The 26,587-nt window shown below is 43.7% G+C and overlaps 1 protein-coding gene across 4 annotated transcripts in view; it reads left to right on the forward strand.

Annotated features, from left to right (window-relative positions):
• Positions 1-18,123, forward strand: part of TMEM260 (transmembrane protein 260) — a 55,604-nt gene extending 37,481 nt beyond the window's left edge. For all 4 annotated transcript variants that reach the window (XM_075614760.1, XM_075614761.1, XM_075614762.1 and 1 more), the window contains 8 exons: positions 154-265; positions 1,641-1,813; positions 4,660-4,831; positions 6,286-6,434; positions 8,230-8,406; positions 8,734-8,787; positions 10,827-10,917; positions 15,496-18,123. In XM_075614760.1, the coding sequence (XP_075470875.1) occupies positions 154-265; positions 1,641-1,813; positions 4,660-4,831; positions 6,286-6,434; positions 8,230-8,406; positions 8,734-8,787; positions 10,827-10,917; positions 15,496-15,768 (1,201 nt within the window). In that variant the 3' untranslated portion in view covers positions 15,769-18,123. The remainder of the gene's footprint in view (positions 1-153; positions 266-1,640; positions 1,814-4,659; positions 4,832-6,285; positions 6,435-8,229; positions 8,407-8,733; positions 8,788-10,826; positions 10,918-15,495) is intronic.
• Positions 18,124-26,587: the final 8,464 nt, after the last annotated feature.

Here is a 26,587-nt window from a genome sequence, read left to right on the forward strand (position 1 = left end):
AATTGCTTTGAAAGAGTTTAAAATACTTTGTTTTGACAAGTATATATGTTGCTAATAGAAATTGAGTGCATTCTAAGAAAACAGGCTTTGGAAGAAAATTCTAACCTCTGTCATAGTTTGTAAACCATCCATTAAATAACTGACTTTTTGCAGAGACAAGAAGATGTCAGTGGTATGTTTATTTACCAAAATGCTTCTTAGCTATTCCTTATTCTTCGCTTGGAGGGCAAACTTAGATATCACCAAACCACTGTTCCTGGGTGTGGTAAGTCCTTTACTGTATTAATGATGTTTATGACGTTATTATACTGTTGACATGCCCTTTAAGTAAAATACACAGACGCAGAACTCATTGAAATGGTTTTCTGAAAAGGGCAGCTACAATGTTCTCCAGCACAGGGAAGCAGGTTACAGCGTATTGAATAAGGGCATAGCGAGCAGCGTGGCATGTGTTAAGGAGGAATATTTGTCCAAAATGATAATAAAATCGCTCCCACTTAAAGAAGCTGTGTGTATTCTGACACACCCTGATAAAGCGCATTGTGCGTGCAATGCATTGGTGTGTTTTATTTTTTTACCTCTTTGGGGGTCCTGTGATCCAATAAAGATACTTTTTTATGGGAGTCCCCTCGATCATTATTTTTCTCTTTGCCATTACTGGTGGTGCTTCGCAGTCCCACTACTTTGTACTGCTGTATTCTGACACAAACTACATTCTTAACACAAATTGCTACAGGAAATCCTCACTAAAGTGTGATAGCTGTTATAGCTTGTTTGTAGTCATTAATTTGGAATAGCTGTTAAAGCAACAATCCATGCATTTGTTCAAATTTTATTTTGAATGCAGATTGAAGCAGGGGGTCTCGGGAGCTGAACCATTGGACCCCCTGCTTCCAGGGAAATACATACCTCCATAGTAGGTGCCGGTAGCCACTCCAGGGTTCACATTATGGCCGCTTTTGAACGGTCCCACAGCCTGTGAGCCAATAGGAATCCGTGATGTCACCCGGTGTAGCTTCCTTTTGGCCCATGTGACGCGGGAGCTTTAAATTGCAGAATTCACAGGAGATACCTGCACCCCCTTCGGAGGTGAGTATTTATGGAAGCAGGGAGTCCCCGGAGCTGAAATTAACTGATTTCAGCTCTGGAGACCCCCTGCTTCAATCCCTTTAAGGAACGATAATGCAATTTCAATTACCAGTAAATTAATAAATATTAATCTAATTAATATAAATTGTCCGTGACCCACCTAAACATGTTGTAAATGCCTATACATTCGTAAGAGCTACTATGTTTGATTTGGGGTTTAAGGTCGAGGAACGGGGCTTCATCTAGTACCTCAATCCCCTGAAAACTGCCATTCAAGGCCATATTTAATCAGGCCCAAAGTGTAAATAACTGGTGGGTTTACATGGGCAGATTATAAAAAGTGAGATCCGAGAAAAGGGTCCGCATTTGGAAGCGAATGAGAACCTTGTAAGCTACGTGAACTTTAACAACAAGCCAACAGAATGGAGAGGTGAGCGAGAGAAGGTTGTTTATTGGAAATAAGATTCCTGTGGCCGGGAGCTTCAACTAAAACAATATATCCTTTTGCACCACAGCAGTGGGATGAATGTGCCAAGTTATTTGTGTTGTAGGTGGAGAGATTTTGGATGCAGAGCAATGCGGTGGTTGCGGTTTTGGCAGGCCTCGGTCTGGCCTCATTCACCCGCAATCTTAAAAGACATTTGGAGAACGATCACTTGGCCCAGTATATAGAATGGATTTTTACTGCTGTGGTCATTGTTAACCAAGTTAGTGTTAACTACAGGTAACAAATAATTTTATATACGATATAATGTATACTTGATTTGACTCTATGTAAAAGAAAACAAAAAAAATACTTGCTCCTTATGCATTTGCATTGCACCCCTTTCCCAAGCCGGTTCTTATCTGTTTGTGTCGATACATCTCCCCCTGTATGGTATTTGACAAAGCGCAGAACTACATTTCTTTTAACGCATTGCTTGATTTTGTTTTAATTGCCTTAACGTCCAATGTAAGAGAGACCTCCGTGGGATGCAAATTGTTAGCCAGAAAAGTTTACCCCACCTCAGACTTGGCAGAGCTTTCTGATGCAAATGCAAAATAAAACTTTCTACACAGAGACTAAGAACCTGATGCATGTTATTGTAATCCGTGGGTCATCTAACTCCTCCCTAACTCCTCCCTAACTTCCCCTGTTGACAATCCCCCAACCGCAAGCTGACACACTTAACACACACACTGGGGCAAAGACCTTGATATATTGACGCAAAGAGACGCACGATGAAATAAACTCCATTTAATATGTGCATCAATACAATCCACACAATAAGTAATTGGCTAAGTTGAAATCGGTGAAGATTCAGCTGGGAGGGTTCATTAAATGGCTGGCAGTGCAGCAGAAGACCAAAGATTGCAAAAAAATATGGGGAAGATCATGTTACCAGGCAGATACTAGATACACTTGGTGCACTGCTAGAGAGGGGGCAGGGCTCAAAAAGGGTGTGATAGTCTGTTTCAGAGGAAGAAGGGGATGGGACTTTGTATATGGTTGCTATAGAAACAAAAAATGCTTGTTACATTATAACACATAAAAAGTGTAATTTAGAGTTGATTTTTTTTTAATGTTACAAGTATTTTCTTATAGTACTGATTTTATAAAAAAAAAAAAAAAAAACACACATATAAGATATTGCTTGGTCTGCAGCTTTTAATACACTGGGCATCCTTTGATTTCTATAGCAGGCTTTAGCACACCTCCCCAGCAGTGCAAGATTTTTGCAACAACTTCCTGTTTGTGATAATTTGTTGCCAATATTCCCTGCAGTTTGAGCTGCAAACTGTAACAATAGATAATGTTAACTTAGAAATATAAGAATACATTGTAGCTGCTGAGTTACACTAACTAAAACATGTGTTTAAAACTGAAAGGCAGCCATATAGTGAACAGTAAATAATAAAATAAAGTGCGCAACCCAAAAACAACCCAATTGTGTTAAAAGATCAATATCAAAAATAATACCACTACTTGGTGTGAACCCTCCTTTATAAATTACTCAAACAATGGTTTCAAGCACAACCCTACTGTGGAAGTGACAAAAAATTATTTAAAACCATACATAACCGTTGGTGTGTTGCGTATGCTGCTACAGTGACAGAGTGGCTCAGCACTCCCAAGAACTAGAGACAAAAGACAAAAAACATATCAAAATCAGTTTTAGTGTTAAAAAAGGGTAAGTATTCTGCGTACATCAAAATAATAGAACATAAGCGTTTCGTGTATCAATACACAAGTTACCACACAGCTGGCATCATAGTTGACGATAGAAGGAGTTTCCCCAGGTAACTGGATCTCAGCACTCTCCAGATGACATCTTATTTCGTGGCTGTGGTTCGTCACCAGTGTCCTGGTCGGCTTCCGATCACGTGTTGCAGGAACTCTGTTGGCGCCTCTGTGGTAATGGTAAAGAAGTATCTTACTTCAAAAGACACACTACGTGTGTATAGAGACACAGTTTCTGAGTCCACTCAAACAAAGTATCAGTATTCCAGGATACAATTGCGTGTTTCAGGCGTCTGTGCCTGAGAGTCCGTCTGCTGACAGGGACGTTCTGCTACGCGCATACGTGTGACGTCATACGAGGGGCGTACCTCCAACAGGGGACACCCGAGCGGTATAGCGGTGATACACGAAAAAATGGGGTTTGTGCTGATTACTAAGCAACAAAACTGTTAGGGAATAATAGTAATAGGCATAAAAGGTACCAATAAAAGTAATAATCCTACGCGTTTCGTAGCTAGATGCTACTTCAGGGATCTGAAGAAGTAGCATCTAGCTACGAAACGCGTCCGCTGATGGACTCTCAGGCACAGACGCCTGAAACACGCAATTGTATCCTCGAATACTGATACTTTGTTTGAGTGGACTCAGAAACTGTGTCTCTATACACACGTAGTGTGTCTTTTGAAGTAAGATACTTCTTTACCATTACCACGGAGGCGCCAACAGAGTTCCTGCAACACGTGATCGGGAGCCGACCGGGACACTGGTGACGAACCACAGGCACGAAATCAGATGACATCTGGAGAGTGCTGAGATCCAGTTACCTGGGGAAACTCCTATCGTCAACTATGATGCCAGCTGTGTGGTAACTTGTGTATTGATACACGAAACGCTTATGTTTTATTATTTTGATGTACGCAGAATACTTACCCTTTTTTAACACTAAAACTGATTTTGATATACTTCACGATTTGCGTTTTGCGCTTGTTTTTTGTCTTTAGCCATGTAGTGAACCCTGGGAAACAGGATCTTGCTGATCGATCACGGGAGAACCAATCGATCGGCAGCTTAGATAAATAAAGGTAATCAAAGGCTGCATATATTAAAACAAAAAAAAGTATATATTTAATTTGTTTTATTTAAGATACTTGAATTGCTTATTTAAACCTGTTAGTCTCCCAAACATACAATAGTCTAAATTGCTAATATATTTATTCAATGTAACAATAATTTGAAGTGGGATAATACTTGGACAATTTAGCTAACTGTTATTACCTTATGAAAAGCACATAGCAAAGTATTTTTCTTAAGCAAAAACAGTGATGTCGTCTTTGGTGCTTTGTTTTTAGCATTTCTGATCAAAGCAACAATTATGTGGTTGATAAATTTGCAAGGAATCTTCTGTTCTCAATGCCGACTAATGCAATCGTCTTGCTGAGAGGGGACTTGCCAGGCAATTCATTACGTTACCTTCATTACTGTGAAGGACTGAGACCTGACCTTGCTCTCGTGGATCAAGAGGTAAGCGAATGTCACGCAAGTCCTCAATAGGAGTGAATCTACAGACACGCTGTTAATCTTTACTTATTCTAGTGCAAAACGGATTTTGAAAAAGGATTTGAAAAGATCAAACCAATAACCAAAATAGTGCTAGACCGCTTCAACATTTGTAAAAGGCAGTGGGTGTTATGGTGGAGGCAGAACAGAGGCTAGAGCAGCGGTGCGCAAACTTGGGGGGGGGGGGCGCAAAACTGACTGCGGGGGGCGCGGGGTTTACAGAAGCTCGAGCCAGGGTGGGCAACCCTTTCGCCATTCGCCACTTGGGGTGAATTGGCAGTGAAACTGGCGAATGAAGGAACTACAACATACAGGGCCACCGGGACTCCCTGTGCGGCCCGCGACGGCCCTCTCAACCCCCCCCCCCTTCCCTTCCTTGGTAGGGAAGGAGCACGCTCCAGTGGTGTGACGCGCTCCCTCCCCTCCAAGCCCGCTCCAGCAGCAGACGATGACGCGCCTTCCCCCTCCTCCTGGCTAGGCCCGCCGCTTCTCCATCGCCGCCGCTTCTTCTGCCGCCACTGCCGCGATCAAGTAGGCATGGGGGGGGGGGGTGGCTTGATGATGATGGTGACTGCTGAAAGGGACTGGGGGAGATGAAGGGTGCAGGAAGAGGGAGATGAAGGGTTCTGGTGGAGATGATGATGAGGGGGGTTAAATGAGATGAGGGTAGTGGTGGTGAGAGGAGGATGAGGGGGGGTCAGGATGAGGGGGGTTGCAGTCTGAGAATTTATAAACTTGTTCAAACAGTGTGTGTTTAAAATTTTCGCATGCGCAACATAATACTGTACCTCCAATTTTTTCATGGTGTGGCTATTTCCACTTCTGATTCGCCACACCTGTGGCTACATTGAAAAATAGGTTGCCCACCCCATGGCTAGACGATGGTGCCGACACTTCCGTCAAGAATTACGCTTTCATGCCACATTTACATTTCTGAAGGGTGTTAGAGAGTATGATGTTTAGAGAAAGCAAATTCGACAAGTGTGGTGCAGCCTCCGAGAGGTCCTAAGGGGGGGATTTACTAAGCTTTAGAAAGGTGAATTGGAGCTTGATCCGGGGTAAACTGCTATTCAGATCACTGGGCGTTAACGCGGACTAAGGTTTCAGGCGGGAGTGAGTAGGTTATGAGCATAGAGATGTTAATAAGGGTTACGATAAATTAATCTTTGATTTGATACCCTTCCATAACCTCTAGGGTTTTCCTGTAATACTTGCAATATCTGTCTCCTTCAATCTTCACCAGGTGATTCTTCCATGCATCCACCACACTTGCAGAGAGGAACTTTTTCATATCATCCGTGATTCTATTCTCTGAAGCTTCGTTGCTTGGCCTCTTGCTAAACTTCGTTTTTTACTGTACATCCTTAAAATCAGTATATTTGTCATTGTTTGACATTTTACCGTTGTTTGCTGTGCAGATGATGACATATGATTGGTATTTACCAAAAGTTGCAAAGAAAATACCAAATGTATATTTTCCTGGGAACCGCTGGAATCCAGTAGAAACAGAACTTCCTGATGGAACAGTCACCTTTAACCTTCATCGTTTTATCAAAGTAAATGAACAGTAAGCATTGTGTGCGCTCTTGATGTGAAAAACGTGTCATTTTTCTGCATTCAATGATTGTTTGTTTGTAATTTGTTCATTTCAAACGTGCTTTATAGAATTTCAAGTATAATAAGAGCAAAGTTATCACATTAGGATCTTTTGTATGAATAGCGTGAACCTATTAACAATTCCCATTCATCTAATTAACAAAACATTTCAAACGTAACAATTCTTCAGAGCTATCAGGGCACAGAAATAATTATGAACACGTAAATAGCTATTGTTATGTTGCTGTAAGAATAAAAGTTCTGTTTAGCTTGTAATGTGTCTCCTTTCATAAGAAAGGTGCTCAAACAACAAAAATAAATTTGCATTTATTATATCTATATCTTATGAAGTAGTGGATTCAAATGGTCACAAAATTGGAGTAAGCCTTTTTCTGTCTCCGCTGGATAAACTGGTTTTGGCGATATGAGCCGTTTCTACTTAAACATTACCTTGCTGGTATTTTGTTTGGACAGAGTTCTTTGTAGAGCATATAGCATAAAGTTGTGTACCGTATTAAAGCGGAGAAACGTGTGAAATCTTACTGTATAGTTTTTTATTTATTTTGTAAGACATTAGTTCTGTAGTTTTCTTTGCTTGGAGGGGAGGAGGAGCGCAGGAAGATACCGTGGTATATGTGAAAGAAATAAAATATATATATAGCGCAGACTGTAATCACTGCAGTGATTACAGTCTGCACTATATATATTTTATTTTTTTCATATATACCACGGTATCTTCCTGCGCTCCTCCTCCCCTCCAAGCAAAGAAAACTCCATATCCTGGGGCTTGGAACTGTCCCACCAGAGGAAGTTGAGCTGCTATATACACTTTTATTCACTTATTCGCTTTTTTGGTGTAAGGTGTATTTGTGTATTACTAATCACTTGGGAAGCGCCCAGTCCATCCCTCACCCCCCCTCCCCCCTTTTTTTTTACATATTAGTTCTGTAGTATTAGATAATAGTGAAGAGGAGGGAGGGGGGTTGGAGCACTGCAGTAAAAAATACCAGGCTGGCGGCAGCGTGCAACAGAAAAACTTTAATGCAGCATATAAGCCCTGATTAAAAAGACAGAACAATTCTCTGACGCGTTCCCCATTAGCGGTTAACCCCAAATGTGCCTGAGTAGTATACACCATACATCTGTCTTTATGAACTGGTGAATTCAAATGGGGGAACCTTTCACACTGCTCATGAAATATAATAAAGCACTGATTCCTTGAAGACTGTGATAACGGTCCTCAACCGACACCGATTTGAAGCACCCTTTTAGGGTTTATTCCCTTACCAACCTATATTAGATAATAGTGGCCTTTTTAATTTATTTTTTATTCAACTCTTAATGCCATTTTTAATATACTGAGCATCCTTTGATTTCTATAGCAGGCTTTAGCCCACCTCCCCAGCAGTGCAAGATCTTTGTGACACATTCCCGTTTGTGATAATTTAATGTTAATGTTTTCAGCAGTTTAAACTGTAACCTGTAACAATAGTCAATGTTACCTTAGTAATACAGGGATACATTGTAGCTGCTGAGTTACACAGATTTGAAAGATTGATTGAAACTGAAAGGCGACCATTATGTAAGCCACACAATCAGAACTTCTACAGATGTGTAACAGGCGCACCATACGATTGCCAGTTTAGGTGAGAATGTAGAATTATACATAGTCACATGCCTTACATAGACAAATAAGAAAAGCAAAGAAAGGGGGAACGCAGTGTTGCTGCGTTAATGTGTAATACTATATTATTTGATTTCCACAGTAAGGAAATATTTGTCTGCATAGGATTGCACGAAGGAGATCCAACCTGGAAAAAAAGCCATATACCATGGCCGTGGGGATCTTGTGAGAAACTGGTTCCTAAAAATACAGTTTTCAATGCAGACGAATGGATTAGGCTCACAGGAAACCTGTATAACTGGACAGAAGAATACGGAAGGTATATACTGCATGTAACGTTGTGTGCAGCGCTTCAGCCTTTCCCGTAAATCTGATCTTTCATCGGGCTTTCACCTGGGTCGCATACATCAAAAGGGATAGTGCGGCCAACTCTTGAAGGGTGCGATCATTAAAATCTGAGGTTTGAATGGCAATCATATTGCAAAATCAATAGTAAAGGAAATCTGAGTATTTCACTGAGGTTGGGTGAGCACGAAGCATAAGGTTTCAGTGTTTTATCTTGATGTTTTCACTCCAACTTTGGTTTTTGGTTCATCTAATCTTAATGCATATTGTGTGACTAAATAAAATGAAATTTTTTTCACAGATTTGATCCTTCATCATGGGAAGCAATAGCAAATGAAGAGATGTGGGAAGCAAGGTATGTGGCCTTTCATTCTGTAGATACATCAGCACTGTTCGTTTTGTTTCTGATGAAGATTATTTAAGAAATAGATGTATTAGAAAACGTGTGTATATCCTATCTATCTATATTTGTGGTTCAGATTTAAACTATCTTCATTATCAGGGTAGTTTTGATGAAAATTGTGGACGTAAAGGAGCAATCAAAGCCGTTTTTTAAATGCAGGGGAACCCCATTAATGGCAGCTCGGGGGACCCCCTGCTTCCAGAGATGCTGACCTCCGTAGGGTGCGCTGGTTTCTCTGCACTTTAAAGCCCCTGTCACATGGGCCAATAGGAAGCCGAACCTGATGACCTCACGGCTTCCTATTGGCCCGCAGGGCACGGGAGCTTTGATAATCGGCCATAATGTGAGCCCTGGAGTGGCTACTGTCATCCACTACGAAGGTAAGCATCGCTGGTAGCAGGGGATCCGCGGAGCTGAAGTGAATGGGGTTCAGCGCTAAAGCCCCCTTACTTCAATCTTGTATATATATTTTTTTTTTTTAAATGAGGAGGGGGGGGGGGGGGCTTGGATTGTCTCTTTAAAGGCTGGAATACAATTGTAATCCAGATCTGTAAAGTGTCCTGCACTGGTATTTTATCATGGAGCACAACCTACAGGTATGTATATTTATTATAGCCGTAGTTAACCGCTTTTTAAAAAATAATTCCAGCATGGCTTTGTGACCGTGCTGCTCCTGCTGCAGGCGCGTTTAGTGTGGGTTGCTACTTGCAAGCTACAGTCTGCATGTCAGAATTACGTGGTTGTATTCAAAAGGTTTCCATGTAAGTATTTCTATTCCCTAGTTCATGCTTGTGTTCCTGCGCACGCTCTGTTTTCTCGGCTTCCTTTACTTCTCAGTATTCCCTCACAATATCTCTGTGGTCTTCTTGACCCCCGATTCCTTTTGTTGTTCTCAGTAGTGCTCTCCACACAGTCTTGCTGCGTCTTACAAATCTCCCAGTGCTCACCTCTCCCGATCCTCACAGAACTCGCACCTGTTCTTCGTTCAGCTAGATTGCCTTTCCATCTGTCCATACAGCTTCCCTCTCTATGCTCACAGTCTCACTGAGCACCCAAACCGAGCCATTTTCTCAGCAGGTGTTGTCGGAAAGAAAAATCCACTTCAGCAGATCCTCATGTACTTCGTTATCAGTCTCCCAACTCTTGTTTCCTGCGGTCTCTTAACTCAGGGGTGCGCAAACTTTTTTGCCTGCGTCCACTTGCCTGCTCTCCCCCCCCCCTTACCTAGTCTCTGGCGTTCTGACGTTGTGTCCCCGCATTGCCATGGCAGAGCGACGTCATGCGACCCGCAGCGTCATTTGATGCTGCGTTGCCATGGCGAAGCGTCGCCAGAAGTCTCCGCCACCGGAGACAAGGTAAGGAAACAGAGGCCTTGCGCGCTCCCATGGCATTTAATTTAAATGCTATGGGGAAGAGCGCGGGGCCTCTGTACGCGCTGCACACACCTGTCCTTAACTGATAAAGAGAGATTATTGTGCTCTCAAACTGTGGTCCTGCAGTCAGGTGCACCCATTTTGGATTTCAATCATCATATTGCTTATTGCAGGGTAGCCAACTCCAGTCCTCAAGGGCCACCAACAGGTCAAGTTTGTAGGATATCCCTGCTTCAGCACAGGTGGCTTAATCAGTGACTCGGTCTTTGACTGAGCCACTGATTGAGCCACCTGTGCTGAAGCTGGGACATCCTGATGTCCTGGGGGGAGGGGGTTTTGAGGACCCGAGTTGGCCACACCTGGCTTATTGCTACAGGACAAAGTTGAATTATTTCTGAAACCTTAGAGTCCTCTTGCGCACTCATTCTAGCAACAATATCTCCAAGTGGGTAGATAGTTTGCACCCTCTGTAATGTACATACCTATCATAGCTGACTGCTTATGACATAATATACACACCTAAACATAGGAGGCTCCTGTTAGAATTTCTTACAATTTGGTACGCTGAAGAAAAATTGGTACAGGTATTTCACCATTGTCATGCTTGATTTATTTTAGAATAAAGACCGCTTTCTTCATCTTTACATTGGCAGAAACTGCTGATGTGTCTCCAGCTGTGAGAACTCAACTGTATCTTTTTTCGTATAAGGTAAAATGTTTTCAGTTTCTTTTGGTTTATGTAGAGAATAGTGTCACGCTGATGCAAAATACAGCTCAACCCCCTTATAACGCTGTGCTTGGGGTCCAAAGAATCACATCGCGCTATAAGCGGATCGCGTTAGAAATAATGTACCATTGTATGTATCTTATACTATATTAGTGAAAGCACTGTATGTTTGCCTGCCTGCCTGCCTGCCTGCCTGCCTGGATGTCCGGTGTCCCTAGGGGAAATCTGATTGGTCCCTTGGCCCGCCCCCGCACACCTCTCATTGGCCTGAGGCGGAGTGACGGGCCAAAGGACACACAGACACACACACACACACACACAGGGACACACACACACACACAGGGACACACACACACACACAGACAGACACACACACACACAGACAGACACACACACACACACAGACAGACAGACACACACACAGTGACACACACACACACAGTGACACACACACACACACAGTGACACACACACACACACACAGTGACACACACACACACAGTGACACACACACACACAGTGACACACACACACACACACACACACACACACACACACACACACACACACACACACTGTTACATACATTAGCGGGGCTCACAGTTAGCAGCACCCGCGCGCACCTCCTCCTCTCCCCGTGTCTCCCGCGCTTTCACCCCGACCCCCCCCTCCCCCGGCGCAGCTACATTCAGCGGGACACACACACTATTATTACCCCTTCAGCGCCCCCCCCCCCCCCCCACCCAGTGTCAGCGGCCGTGCGAGACCCCCCCTCTATATCTCCCACCTCTCCCCCCCCACACATATACATGCCCCCCCCCTCCCCGGCGCTACCCGGGCGGGGGAACAGCCAGTGGCCAGGCAGGCTGCCTCGCGGCGCCGAGTGCCCAAGATGGTGGCGCCCGGGACACAGCGGGGGAGCGGCCACAACACGCTGCCTCCCGCCTCAGATCCACGTGAGACCTGCCGGATGGGTGAGTGAGCGGCCTTCACCTCCCCTCCACCCCCCCTTCACCTCCCCTCCACCTCCCCTCCAGTGTCAGTGTCTCCCCGATACCCCCCCCCCCCCCGGCGCCGCTACAGTCAGCGGGGGAGCGAGCGAGCGCCCGGGACACAGCGGGAGAGCGGCCACAACACGCTGCCTCCCGCCTTTAGATCCACGTGGGACCTGCCGGACGGGTGAGTGAGCGGCCTTCACCACCCCTCACCCCCCATCACCTCCCCTCACCCCCTTTCACCTCCCCTCACTCCACTTCTCCCTTCCACCCCCCTTCACCTCCCCATTTACCTCCCCCCCCTCACCTCCCCATTTACCTCCCCCCCTCCACCCCCCCTTCACCTCCCCTCCACCCCCCCCCCCCTTCACCACCTCCCCTTCACCTCCCCTCCACCCCCCCCCCTTCACCTCCCTTCCACCCCCCCCCCCTTCACCTCCCTTCCACCCCCCCCCTTCACCTCCCTTCCACCCCCCCCTTCACCTCCCTTCCACTCCCCCCCCTTCACCTCCCCTCCAACCCCCCACCTTCACCTCCCCTCCACCCCCCACCTTCACCTCCCCTCCACCCCCCCTTCCCACCGCCTCCCACCCCCCGCCTTCCCTCCGCCTCCCACCCCCCGCCTTCCCACCTCCTCCCCCTTCCCACCCCTTCCCCCCCCCCTTTCCACCACCTCCCCCCCTTCCAACCACCTCCCCCCCCTTCCCACCACCTCCCCCCCCTTCCCACCACCTCCCCCCCCTTCCCACCACCTCCCCCCCTTCCCACCACCTCCACCCTCCCCCTTCCCACCACCTCCCCCCCTTCCCACCACCTTCCCCCTCCTCCCCCTTCCCACCACCTTCCCCCTCCTCCTCCTTCCCACCACCTCCCCCCTTCCCACCACCTCCCCCCTTCTCCCCCTTCCCACCACCTCCCCCCTTCTCCCCCTTTCCACCACCTCCCCCCTCCTCCCCCTTCCCACCACTTCTCCCCTCCCCCCCTTTCCCCCCCCCGCTCCCCTACCCCCCCTCCGCTCCCCTTCACCCCCCCTCCGCTCCCCTTTCCACCCCCCCCTCCGCTCCTCTTCCCCCCCCCCTCCACCTCTTTTTACCCTTTCCCCTCCCACACTTCCACCCCCTCCTCTAACCCTTCCCCCCCTCCTCTAACCCTTCCCCCCCTCCCTTCCCCCCCCCTCCTCTAACCCTTCCCCCCCCTCCTCTAACCCTTCCCCCCCCTCCTCTAACCCTTCCCCCCCCTCCTCTAACCCTTCCCCCCCCTCCTCTAACCCTTCCCCCCCTCCTCTAACCCTTCCCCCCTCCTCCACCCCTTGCCCCCCTCCTCCACCCCTTGCCCCCCTCCTCCCCTTCCCGCCGCCCTTCGCCTTCATGCCCGCCTTACCGCCTCCCCACCCCCGCCTTTCACCCGCCCTTACTCCGGCCGCCTCTGCCTTTCACCCACCGCCTCACAGCCGCTGCACGCACTCAACAGACACCCGCTACACTCGACACATACCTGCCGCCACACACACCTGCTGCCTCCCGCCCCTACCCCCTGACATCACTGACCCACCGCCTCACACCCTAGCAGGACCCCCACTCACAGACAGCACTCACAACCCACGCGCCAGCCGCCGCCTCACACCCTTGCAGGACCCCCACTCACAGACAGCACTCACAACCCACGCGCCACCCGCCGCCTCACACCCTAGCAGGACCCCCACTCACAGACAGCACTCACAACCCACGCGCCACCCGCCGCCTCACACCCTAGCAGGACACACGACTCAGATTTTTACATCACTTATGGCACCAAAATATACATTGTACTGTGGTGTGGTTACAATAAACCATTTTTATACAACATCGTATTACATTTTCTTCCATCTTTCTTTTCAATATTATTATCCAACCTTTACAACAAACAGTCACCTATTGTTCCACAATTTATAAATAATACTACCTATTACGCATTTACATCCCGGGCAACGCCGGGTCTCTCAGCTAGTTGTACAATAAAGTATTTAAGATGCCAATAATCGTGTTGTAAAGTATTCATGAAAACGAAAATTGGGAGCCACGCTTGCATCGCGTTATAAGTGGATTCGCGTTGTAACGGATCGCGTTATAAGGGGTTGAGCTGTATATGGACAACCTAAAATCCATTTTTTAATTTTTTTTTAATTCATTTGTCATTTTTCCTTCAGTCACTTTAATCACCTTCTTTTTCTTGTATAGTTTCCTGTATGTTTATATTGTGTTTTTATTTCTTATATCCTATACAAGCAGTAGTGAACTTAAAGCAGCAGTCCAAGCTGCCGTTTTATTTGTTTATTTTTTCTCCCCTTTAATATATTCATCAATACAATCCACACAATGATAAGTAATTAGCTAAGTTGCTGATCGATCTATTCTCCTGTGATCGATCGGCGAAAATTCGGCTTGGGGTTCACTAAATGACTGCTGAGGAGTATTGACTCAGTGTCTGTGACTTTGTAAATGGTTGCTATAGAAATGAACAATGCTTGTTACATTATAATACATAAAAAATGTAATTCAGAGTGGTTTAAAAAAATGCTACAAGTATTTTCTCAGAACTGATTTTTTTATTTTAAACACATAGGATATTGCTTGGTCTGCAGCTTTAACTCTAATTATAGAAACATAATTCATCGTTGCCGCTTTCCTGCATCTCAGATATGCTCACAAATTCCCTTTTAGATGTTTCATATTTTGAGTATTTGTATTATATATTGTAGTTTAGTAGTTAACAAATGTATATTGACTCAGGTTTTTATAGAGATGCTCATTGATTTTTGCCACAGAGATAAAAATGGGGGTCCAGATACTTTGCTTTGATGTTGCATTTAAAATGTTTAAGGTGTGAAATAAACAACGATGACAATGGGGGTAATAATGCACATTGCACTGCGCCTGTGAAGGTGTTCAGGCATGATCATGATATCGGTCTTACGAAGAGTTACAAAGTTTATATCATGATTAGAGAAGTGCTTATGTCGTCCAAAGTGCTTCGGGAAATATAAATATATATATTTTTTTTCTCACCTTAAATTTCGTACATTTTTTGCAAATGTTCCTATTGCTTGAAATTTCGCCAATTTTCAAGTCGTCAAGCAAAAATGTCAGTATATAAATGGGCATGTGACCTGAATTTAGGGTCATGGAACTTAGCTAATGTCTTTTGCGGCTTTTTAGATTTTCATCCATGTTTAAAGGGATAAGAAGTAAAGAGTGACACACTGTGCTCATTTGCATGTCATTACCCAGAATCCCTGGCTGCAGTGGAAGCACTGTGTGCTAAGCGATAATGGGGAAAGGCAGGATGGCAGACCTTTCTGAGATTTAGTCCCTTTTTTACCCACTCTAACTTTTGACATTTTCTGCGAAAAAAGGGAAAATTTCACCTGCTTCGTGAACTTTAGCAAAAAGTTTACACATTACTATACATGAGACTTTAGCACAAACATGTCGCCTTGCAAACTGCACTTGAACCCCTATTGATTCTGCATCAAGTTTTGTTATACCTTTTCCCTGATATGTTATGTATCATTATCCCCCTCTTTCAGTTGTACAAAGATGTTATAAACGCTCAAGAGAATCACCCAGTGAACTGGCACAAAAACTATGCCATTGCCTGTGAAAGAATGTTACACCTACAAAGAACAGGCATTGACCATGAAGTGCTTCTTACTGAAACTATCAAACACTTTACCATGTACGCAGCAAACGCAAATGAGGACAACCAGAGAGATGCAATACTGCAAGCAGTGACCCACCTGCGAGAGGAACTGCTCAGACTGAGAAAGATGAAAAAAAGCCTGCAAGGGGAACACACATAACAGTATTGCATTGACATTGTTCTGTGATGAGATTTCACTGCACTGAAAAGGTCAATTCCTCAAACGCTATGATGGTTTCATTTGTCAGGGAATTATGTCACACCAGTTACAGCAGATTAAGTTCACTGTTATATACAGTAGTTTACTGCAATGTCTACATTGCCTGGTGGAAATGTGCAGACTATAACAGAGGTGCTCAAGACCCCCCAACAGGGGAGGTTTTCAGTATATCCCTGTTTTAGCACAGGTGGCTGAGTCTTCAGCTGAGCCACTGATTGAGCCACCTGTGCTGAAGCTGGGGTATCCTTAAAACCTCACCTGTTGGGGGGTCTTGAGGACCGGAGTTGAGCGCCCTGCTTTATACTTTGGTTTACTATATAAAAAAAATAATGTTTGACCATGTACGGATACAATTATTTTTACTTTTGTCAATGTTCCCTGAAACTCTCTCTCCTCTCTCCTCTCTCTCTCTCCTCTCTCTCTCTCCATACTGTATGCCAAAATCACTGATCTTGTATAAAATTACATTTTTAGGAGAAGTGTTTTCATGGATCTTTGAAGATGTTGAAATTCAGAAGAATGAAAACGTACAGAGTTAAATGGGTTAAACAGCTGTGCTGAGCTATTGATAAAGATGCTGGGCAAACTTAGATTCCTATCAACATTAGGAAAAAAACAAGATAGCAAATTCTGGTAATCAGAGTGCAATGATTATTGTTGGTACCGAGATGGTACACACTCGTTAACAAACAAGAAAAGTCGGGGGTTAGTGTTTGTTCATCTCCGTTGCATGAACTTGTTGCCAAGTAAACCATTTTTTTTTGTTTTTTCTTTTTCTTAATTACGTTCATATTTATGCTTTTATTCGTATTTGTTCTTTTGTTGATCTAGTTCCAATAATTAGTCTGCTCCTGCTGCCTTAATGTAAAAGGAGACTTCTGAGGCTCTCTTACAATCATTTTTTTTTCCAGGCATCTTTTATACGTACGACTAAAGGGAACGTACAAGAGAAATGCAAATAATAGTTCTTTATTTTATTATGACAGTTAATTAATAGCAACCTGTTTTAATGAATAAAGTCACTCCGAGTCCTTCAGCACTTCCTAAGTAGAGGACAGAATCTGTAGGGATTCTTTCCCCCCAATTGTATAGCTCCTAGACTCCAAGCACTGTATAGGCCCTGTATAGAAATGCTCACTAATGAAGAGGGAGGGCTAGAAGCTTGTCTGCATTCAAAGATCACTGGTGAGTCATTCAGCAAGAAAAGGCCCCTTACTAGGAATAGTCACAGTTCCGTGGCATTGTACTAGCAAAAAGGCCCGATCAAAGGTCTCCTGTGGAGCTTGCATGGTTCCCTTTCATACTACGACCATAATTAAAACCACTAATTCTCTTTTAAAATGCTGCAGGATGCCATGTAGGCATCTGTCTGGAGTGTCCTTTGTGATGTCATAAGCTGTTAAGGACCAGTGCCGAGGGCTTTTGAGTGAAATGCCAGTCATGTAGGTGCTTCAAGACGAGGGTGCCTCTAAAGGTTTGACAAGGCTTTGACTGCACTATTCGATCTGAATTTGCCCCTTGTCAGCTGCCAGTAAATAAATCTCAAAGGGGAAAAAGCTGAAGTTTCATTACCTGATCCACGGTCCTTTGTTGGTTTTGGCATCACACAGGGGAAGCTCTTGCCCTACCATTCTCTGGATTTGAAGATGTCCATTGGAGCCTGCAGAGCCTGGACAGGGTTCAGAGCCGGACCTTTTGATGAGTGTCAATAGTTGTAACAGTTCAGCTGTTAGGAAGACAAATAAATGGAGGAGCTCATTAATCCCCTTTTGGCTCTTGGTGCCTTTTGCCCTTTTATCACAGCCTTATTAGGCTGCTACTCATCTTAAAGCAAAGAAAAAAATGGATAGAAGTTGTTGAGTACTAATTGGCAAAGACTTTTATTGAAAGGCCAGAGACTTGCACTGACTTGAAAGTAATTTCACCACAGGGAAGAGGAAAAAATATGGTTTCCCTTTAAAACAAAAGCATTGACTGTCAAACGGAGTGTACAATTCTGAGAATGCATTTAAGAACTGCCTCACATCTCAGGGCGTGCATTAAGTATACATTCCCCCGGCACATCAAATGTTAAATATGATATGGGAAATGGAGGAAAAACAAAAACTCTTAGTTGGAAAACGGAGCTTCATGCTGACAGGTTGTTGCGTTTTTGATCATGGCAGCTGAGAAACAGCTGCTACCTTACCATGGAGACCATTGTACATTTAATTATTTCCTGCCCTTTTATTGAGGATTGTTTAAATGTAATCACGGCCACAAGAATTATATCAATAAATGTACACTATATAAACAGATACCGCTTACCAGCATTTATTGATTTAATCTTACTTGATTTGGAAATGAGGTTGTATTCATTTTAATACTTTGACTACATTTGGGGTCACGACTTGTCTTTTGTAGACGGTTACTTATTGAAGACAACTAAAACTATAAATATTGGGGCTACTACTGGCCAGTGACATGGCAAATACAGGTTTAGGCAACCTACATGGTTTAGGGGTTATTTTTATACCCAAGTGTCATAAGTAGGACCTCATTGTAAAAGACCATTACATGGGAGGGAGAGTAACAAAATAATGTAAAGTAAACCTGAGCGGCAACAAAGACAAATGAGACTCCAATAAATGTGAACAGAAGCCTACTGATTATGGCAAGTCAAACTGAAATTAATACCAGTTTATGGAAGTATAGCGAGCACCGGAAAGGGCAGAAAAGAGCGTGGATCAATATAAAATAGGTGGTTGAATGGAGTCATAACTCGCCCACAATAGATGCAGATGTGATGTGTGGTTATAAAAACTAGAACTGGAATTGGTACAGATTTGATATGTGCTCGATTTTTACTTCCACCACTGAACTATTCACAATCCTAGTCGGGTTAGATAGAAAACCCGCATAACCATTTGACCGCCAAGTAATTTGAATGTAGCCGCTCTCGAGGTGGGAAAGCAACCCCTGTTTGGGAGACTTTGAGGAACAAGGTACAAGATTTGCTCTTCTGCCGAGGATGTGAAGGAAATGGGTCCCTAGATGTTTGGCCCATTTCTAGAAGTGTTGATTAAATGAACAATCCACCCTACCTATTCTCCATTTTTCTTATACAGGGTTGGAAACAGGGGCTCCTCCAGAGCTGAACCCCATTTTCAACTTAAGTGACCCCCCCTGGTTTCCAAGATACTAATAAAGTTTCCGGTATTACTTCCTGGTTTTGTGGATTTCAATGGACATCCAATAGGAAGCCACAACTGATCTTGCGGCTTATTGACCTGTCTCGTCTGAGGGAGATTTAAACCAGTAAGTATATCAGAAACTGGGGGTCCCCCAAGCTTGAAACAAAAATGGTGTAGATTCTAAAAATTCAAGAGGCATTATTTCTCTGAAGGGTAATACAGAACATGTAGATAAGGGATGCCCTGGTCAGGTCAGATTTGGGCTCTGGAAAACCTACAGAGTCACGGTTTAAAGGGGCAGCTATCTGTGGGACATTTCCTTGTCTAGCATGTGCTCAGTGTGGGAATGTGCAGAAAGGTCCTTCATATACTCACCCACGTACAGGTAAGAGTATGTAGTACCGTGACATTGGCTTGGTTGTTGACACTTAGACACACTATATATTGACCACAACAGACGTCACTTGGTACTTACCACCCCTATTGGTGCTCCCTGTTTCTGGTACAGACTCTGATGGACACCTGAACTCCAGTGAGTCACATTTCCTGTTGGATATGTTTATTAGATAGGACTGTTATGATGGGTTCCAACTGGGATGATTGTGTCATACTGTTTCTACTTTGATTTCTGGATATGTTTTGTTTCCTTAGCAGATGACGCAATGCTAAATATGGTGTAATGTTCTGTTCGATTCAGTTATACAATTTTTAATAGTAAGCTTCTGTAGTTATATACAGGTGCTCTACAAGGTTTTTAATATTGTTCATGGTTTGGTTGCAATCTATTGATTGCTGGTTCACTTGGTGGCAGGCATTAGTTCTTTTCAGTGTAATATGGTATTAGGTATGCCTCTTTTCCTTTTACAGGGAATGTGTCCAGTGGGAGTTGAAACACCAGACTACAGAGTCAAGGAGCACTTAGATGTGACCTAATATATGGGCTTCAGCCTCTGTCACTCACTACACCCTGACTGACTACCTCACTCTCAGGGCAAGGCTGTGTTAAGAGGAGTTGTCACCCATAGACCCAGTTCCTTTATTTCTGTGATTGCATTGGCACGATGCAGTACTTTTAATTGTATTGCGCAAGTACGGACAACGCATTAAGATGTTTAGGCCTCAATGGACTATTTCAGTTTGAAATACATGACGCATGCGCTATAGTCTGTGATCGAGATTGCTGGGTTTGAGGGACGCGCGCAACAGTACGCATGCGCAGTAACCAATACATGCTGTGGGACCTTAAAGCAGATATCAATATAGCACCCAGCGTCAATTAGGTTTTAAGAAGTATATTTCTTTTTGTTTTTCTCTGTTTGCTTATCATTAAAATTAGTAACGGAAGAGTGCTTTCTATAGGGATTCTTTCTCTTGCCTGTATATATGTTATGCACATTCCCTGAGCAACCCCTCTAGTACATTATCAGTATTTGAGGCTGAGCGGTATCCACCCTATGCTTACATTAAAGCTGTGTTCCCACTTATTGGAAGCAGCATAGGGAGAACACTGTACATGTAGTTCTCTCTCTGCTATTAAAGTTTGTGTCATGATATGGAACAATGTGTTACCAACCAGGGTATGCTGAAGTCATGCTCTGTGTCTATGTGTCTGGGTGTGTGGAGCTTGTATGTTATGCAAAAAAAACCAGGAGCCATGCTCAGACCGTGTTATAAACGGATCGCGCTATAACAGGGTTGAGCTGTATATATAATTAGTTGAAGCAGAGGGTCTCCGGAGCTTAACCCCCCATTAATTTCAGCTCCAGGGACCCCCTGCTTCCGGAGATGCTTCGCTGCGAATTAGGTGTCGGTAGCCGCTCTCCTCAGCTACCACGGTTCACAATATGTCCTCTGTTCAGATCATTCCCGGCCTGCGAGCCAATAGGAAGCTGTGACATCATCGGTGCGGCAGCTTCCTATTGACCCATGTGACGCGGGAGCTTCAAACTTGAAAGCCCTGTTGCTGAGCCGGAGCAGCTACCGGCACCTACTTCAGAGAAATATCTCCAGAAATAGGGGGTCCCCGGAGCTGAAATTAATGGGTTCAGATCCGGGGAGACTACTTACTTCAATTCTATATTATTATTATTATGTTTTAAATTCCATCTTGAATTGCTCCTTTAAGGTATTTTGGAGAATAAATGGTTATACCAAATATTGTGACAACACAGAAAGCTGTAAATAAAGACTTTATCCTGGAAAAAAAATAAAGATTTATCAAAAACTCACCAACCGTATGTGTTCATATGCTCCTTAACTAACCTTGGTAATGACAGAATAGGTACAACTTGATGTTTACACTGAAAATACTGATAAATATAAAATCCCCATTGATATTCTGTGGTAGGCACTAATCATAGTAGGCACATCTTAATGACATCCCCAGAGGCCGTGTACCTTGCACATAGTACAAGCTGCTTCTGCCAACACCTGCGACTCTAAGGGGTTAGCAGGCCTTTTCCTGAAGAAGAGCTGTTATTTTATTGATTCCGATTGTATTCTAAACCAGTCTTCACTTGGCACCTCGACCAGGAGTGGTCAACTCCAGTCCTCAATGGCCGCCAACAGGTCAGGTTTTAAGGCAATGCCTGTCGGCTACAGTACAGGTGGCTCAATCAGAGGCTCAGTCTTTGACTGAATCAGAGGCTCAGTCTTTGAGCCTCTGATTGAGCCACCTGTGCTGAAGCAGGGATATCCTGAACACCCGACATGTTGTTGGCCTTTGAACTGGAGAACCCCTGCTCTTGACCACCATGACTTCAGCTAGTCTGATTTCAACACTCTGACTTTCTTGTTGTGAACTTAAAAAAAATATTTTGAAAAGGAAATAACTGTTTTGGCGTTATTTTAATAGTAACATCATACAATATCTGGTTAGTATTTTCTTCATGTGACAATGGAACCCGTGTGGTTTCTTTCGACTGAGGAATTTATTATTGCTTCATTAGCATTTCGACTCTAAAATACATTTAAAGCGGTATTATGCTAAGTAATTACTCCTACAGGATGAGAAATTAAAAATTCTTTCATAGCATGGAATTATTCTTGGCACGTACGGAGTTTGGTAGCAGATTTTCAGCTTGACCACTTAACAAGTATGCATGGCATTGAAAACCATTACCAAAGGCAAATCCTTCGAGCAATATATAGATTTTTGGCTGAATCAAGTATTAAACCTGCTACAACAATTTTCACGCTTTGCATTCCTAAAACAGATGTAGTCTGATGATGCCAACATTTAATTGGAAATAATCTGACTTGCCTTGTGTATTGTACCCAGCAGAGGGCATAGCAGATGAGGTGCTGTGTGCATTTGTGACTTCTAAGAGACCGATAAGGTTTGTTTGTAAAAATATGTAGCTGCATGCACAGGCTTTTATTTACATTTTGGAATGTGGCTCAGAATGTAGGTTTTAGATTTGTAACTTTAGGGATTTTTTTGGCCTTGTCAATGCACTGGAGTCTTTGGGGTATTTGCAGGTTTCCGGTTTATGAATGCAATGTTTTAAATTGCTGGATTTAATTGTTCTTTGCACAAATGAGTTTTTATTAATAATACAGTGCTGAAATATTCTGAGGCATAGAAATATTTTCAAACAAATAAATAATCCGCAGTCTTTATCCTTGTGTCTACATTAAATATTCCATATTCATTTAGAGGGGTGAAAACGGGCAAACAATAACATGATGGGGGCATTGTGTTTCTTTGATAGAGAAGTCACATTTCTCTTGCCTTAATTACCATTAATTGTTTTTTTCATTGATATTTCTGTTACTTTTTCCTTACCGTGAATTTGATTACTATTTTATTGCGATCAACTTTTTTCCCCACTATGTGAAAATTACATCCATTTTTTTGCTGGGCTATCATAATAGTATATGACCAATGCAGTTGGATGACAGAACTGCTACCTGTGCTCAAGAGTGCCACTGGAACTCCAATGTAATTACAGCACACATCACTGCGAAATGCTCCAAGAACTAGGTTGGTCATCACTTGAGTCCAGGCGCAAAGTTCATCTTGCCTTCTTTCTGGGCAAGGTACACGTCTATCTGAACAAGCTCCTCAACCCTACCACAAGCAGCACTGATCACCTGAGATCTGACTCCAAGCGATTTTTCGCGGTCCCAAGGTTCAACAAAGAATCCGGCCGCTCCTCCTCTTACCGTGGACCTCACACCTGGGACAATCTACCTAAGACTCTCAAAGCCACCACAAGTCTAAGTGCATTCAAAACTATAGCTGTCTCACATTTTAATCTGGTCTGTAACATATTTTATCTTTTAGGCATATGAAACAGTTAAACTGTTAATGCAATGTCTTTATACATAATGTATAACCCGGTTCATTTGATGTAACCATGTATTTGTCATCATAACTCTGTGCCCAGGACATACTTGAAAACGAAAGGTAACTAATGTATTACTTCCTGCTAAAACATTTTAGAAATAAGGGGAATACAAGAAAGGTTCCAGGTTCTCAAGCTGATGCGATGAGCTTTTGTAATAGGAGAGAGGGAGACAGGCTGACAAGTTCAAGGAAACTGAGGATGTCCAAGGAAGAGAATATGGTATATACTCCGTAAACGACATTGCTTCTTTTATAAGGTGAGCTATGCGTTGTGGAGGCCAGCGGCAGGATGTTCAATACGTCTCTAGTGATTTCTGCGCCATTGATCTTAATTTAGGGCGGCTTTTTGGTCTTCGGCTACTGTGAAGTGGAGCGGTTTGAGATCTTGCGCCACCTAGTTCGACCACGTTTTCTTTGGAGCATTTCTGTCCACTTTCCAGCTTATGGGTCGTGTGGTGTTGAGGCGCTGGTATGGTAGTCTGGTGATATCCACACGGCCAAACCACCTAAGTCTTTGTCGCTTAATGTACTAGTCGATTGTGGATTGGGCATAATCTTGCTATCAACAGCTGCAAAGCTTTTGACGTCTATTATCCGGAGCAGACTACTTAAACGCAAAGAATTGAACTGCAGGGAAGAACAGGCTGGGTTTAGACCAGGAAGAGGGTGTACGGACCAAATTTTCACACCGACAACTAGCAGAAATACCAGGAAGAGAGGGGGAAGAGTTAGAAGGTACCCAAGGTGGATGCACATATTTCCATATTTGTTAATTTCCACAAAACGACAGTACAGGTTATATTGGAGATACTGGCAGCCGAACTTACCATATTTGGTAGTGTTTTGCAGTAATGAAATTGATCAACAATTACATTTAATTTACATAGGAGACATTTCTCATCATTAGTGTTACTTTCAAACTGACAGGTTGGACTATCCTATAATGGTACATGAAAATAAAAACTTTACATGGTCAGGTGCATTTGAAATAAATTTTGACAAAACGTTGATAGTGTAAATTAACGATGATGAAAGAACAACTTTAAAAGTATACTCTGAAGGAAAAACCAACCCTGCTACCGAAACCACCGGCACACACAAAAAAAGAGACTACATTCAATTGTAATTTTAGGATTATCTAATGATGCATTTCCGCAGAGACCGCGGTAATTAAAATAAATAGCGGTTAGCAAAACTATGCACAGATACCCGATTTCACTCCCAAATGTTTCGCCCATCTGTGGATTTCATGTTGTAATGTGATGCGGTTTCACCATCCTCTCCTTGTTTCACCATTTCTCTCTTTCTATAAGTATTTCTGCTAATGTATTTTTGTAATATGTAATGTATTTTTTCTTTTTTTGTGACTGGGGGGTGTGGGTGGAAAATGAAGAGGGGGAAACCAAGATCAAACCTTTGGTGTTGGTGCACAGCTGTCTCTTTGCTCCTGAATAATAAACAAACCACTATTTACATTTAGTAGGAGACACATTTAGAATGTTTCTTTTTAATTGTCTGAAACAGGCTGGCTAATTGCCTTTTCTCACTGTACTTTGCAGAGGCAGATCTTACTAGTGTACCCACCATAATCTTCCTGTAACTGGCTTACATCGTAACTAGGTCAAAGGGGATCTATGGTGACGGCAAAACTGGAGCAATTATTATCATCGTTTATTTGTGAAGCGCCAACATATTCTGCCGTGTGGGTACAGAGTTGTGGTGCGTGGGTGGGAATTCCACAAAGTGGGAGCAGTGTTGCAGCCGTGAGTGAGGCGGTAATAAGGTGGGAGGAAAGGCCGATGCCGTGGGCAGAACGTATGGGGAATTTCTGCCCCAGTAATCCTCGGGCAGAAACGTGTTGGAAACAATAGGATTTTTGTATTTGGTACATATTAGGAATTATTTGCTGCAGTATTACACTGATGTTGCTTTGATACCTGGAACCCAATGGTGTTACACTTTGCCACTAAAGCAGGGGTGTGCAAACTTTTTGCCTTGCGCTCCCCTGCCTGCTCTCCCCCCCCCCCCCCTTACCTGGTCAGAAGCGTCAAATGATGCCGCGTGGTCACGTGACATTTGATGCCGCGTTGCTGTGGCGACGCGTCGCTGAAGCTGACTGTGTCACGGTAAGAAGTTGAGGAGGTCTCGCGCGGTCCCCCGGCATTTAATTTAAATACCTTGGGGAAGAGCGCGGCTGCCTCTAATAGCCGGGCCCCCACCCAAAAAAAAAAAAACTCTCGCGCCCCTGCATTAAAGCATTCAATAATACTTCCAAACCTGTGGGGGTTTTTTTTTATTGCTCCAAGCATGTAAAACAGAAACCGTTTGGTATAATCTGTTGTATATACACAGTAAGAACACCTAATTTTCTGCCGACATCAAAAGAGCTAGAAAAGGAAAACCTTGTTTGATTAGCACGGCATAGAAAGTCTCACGCCTCTACATAGAAATATGATGTATAACCCAGGCCTTTGTGTTTTTGCCCTTTTCTATCCGAACTGCTTTTCATGACCTTGTCTTTGGCAAGAGGGTCTGTGTTTTTCTAGCCAACACTGCATTCCTGCCAATTGGCAGCAGGTTTCCGAACATATTTGACTCCCTCTCCTTAGTAGACTGGTGCTGCCACCACCACAGCTATAAGCCGCCTTTGAACCCGTGCCTCTTCTGCATCACTGAAAAAGAAGGTCTCTCTTCTAAGAGTGTGGCCTGATATTGGATACATACTGCAATTAATATTCTGCTTTCCAATGCTTTACATTTTGTTCATGCATACTGTACACTTAAAGGGTGTTTTAGAATGTGTAGTGGTATCTATCCAGAGTTAATTAGGAACTTAGTAAATGTGCTGCAACGTTGCGCGGTTTCAATTTTATTCCTGTTCTGCGAGGAACACAAGTGCAGGCTTGTCATGCGTCTTTCACCAACTTTAATTTCGTTTCTAGATTAGGAATGGAAGTAGCGTTTCCACTCGGTTGCATACAGGGGGCATTAAGACGACAAAAACGGTCATTGTTTGCAGCACTCAAATTTTTTTGCAGACATTAAGCTGTAGGTGCAGTTCTTTATACCGGACATCATAGCACTTGGTAGACAGGACTCATTCTAGGTGTGCAAGGCAGAGAAGACCTCCAGAAATGTTCTTGTCAGGTGGGTATCGTCCAGATCAAATAGAAGGATAACCAGCTATAGCAGGAGTGGGCAACTCCAGTCCTCAAGGGCCACCAACAGGTCAGGT

The sequence above is a fragment of the Ascaphus truei genome, chromosome 9 (genome assembly GCF_040206685.1).
Source record: "Ascaphus truei isolate aAscTru1 chromosome 9, aAscTru1.hap1, whole genome shotgun sequence".
NCBI classification, from domain to species: Eukaryota; Metazoa; Chordata; class Amphibia; order Anura; family Ascaphidae; genus Ascaphus; species Ascaphus truei.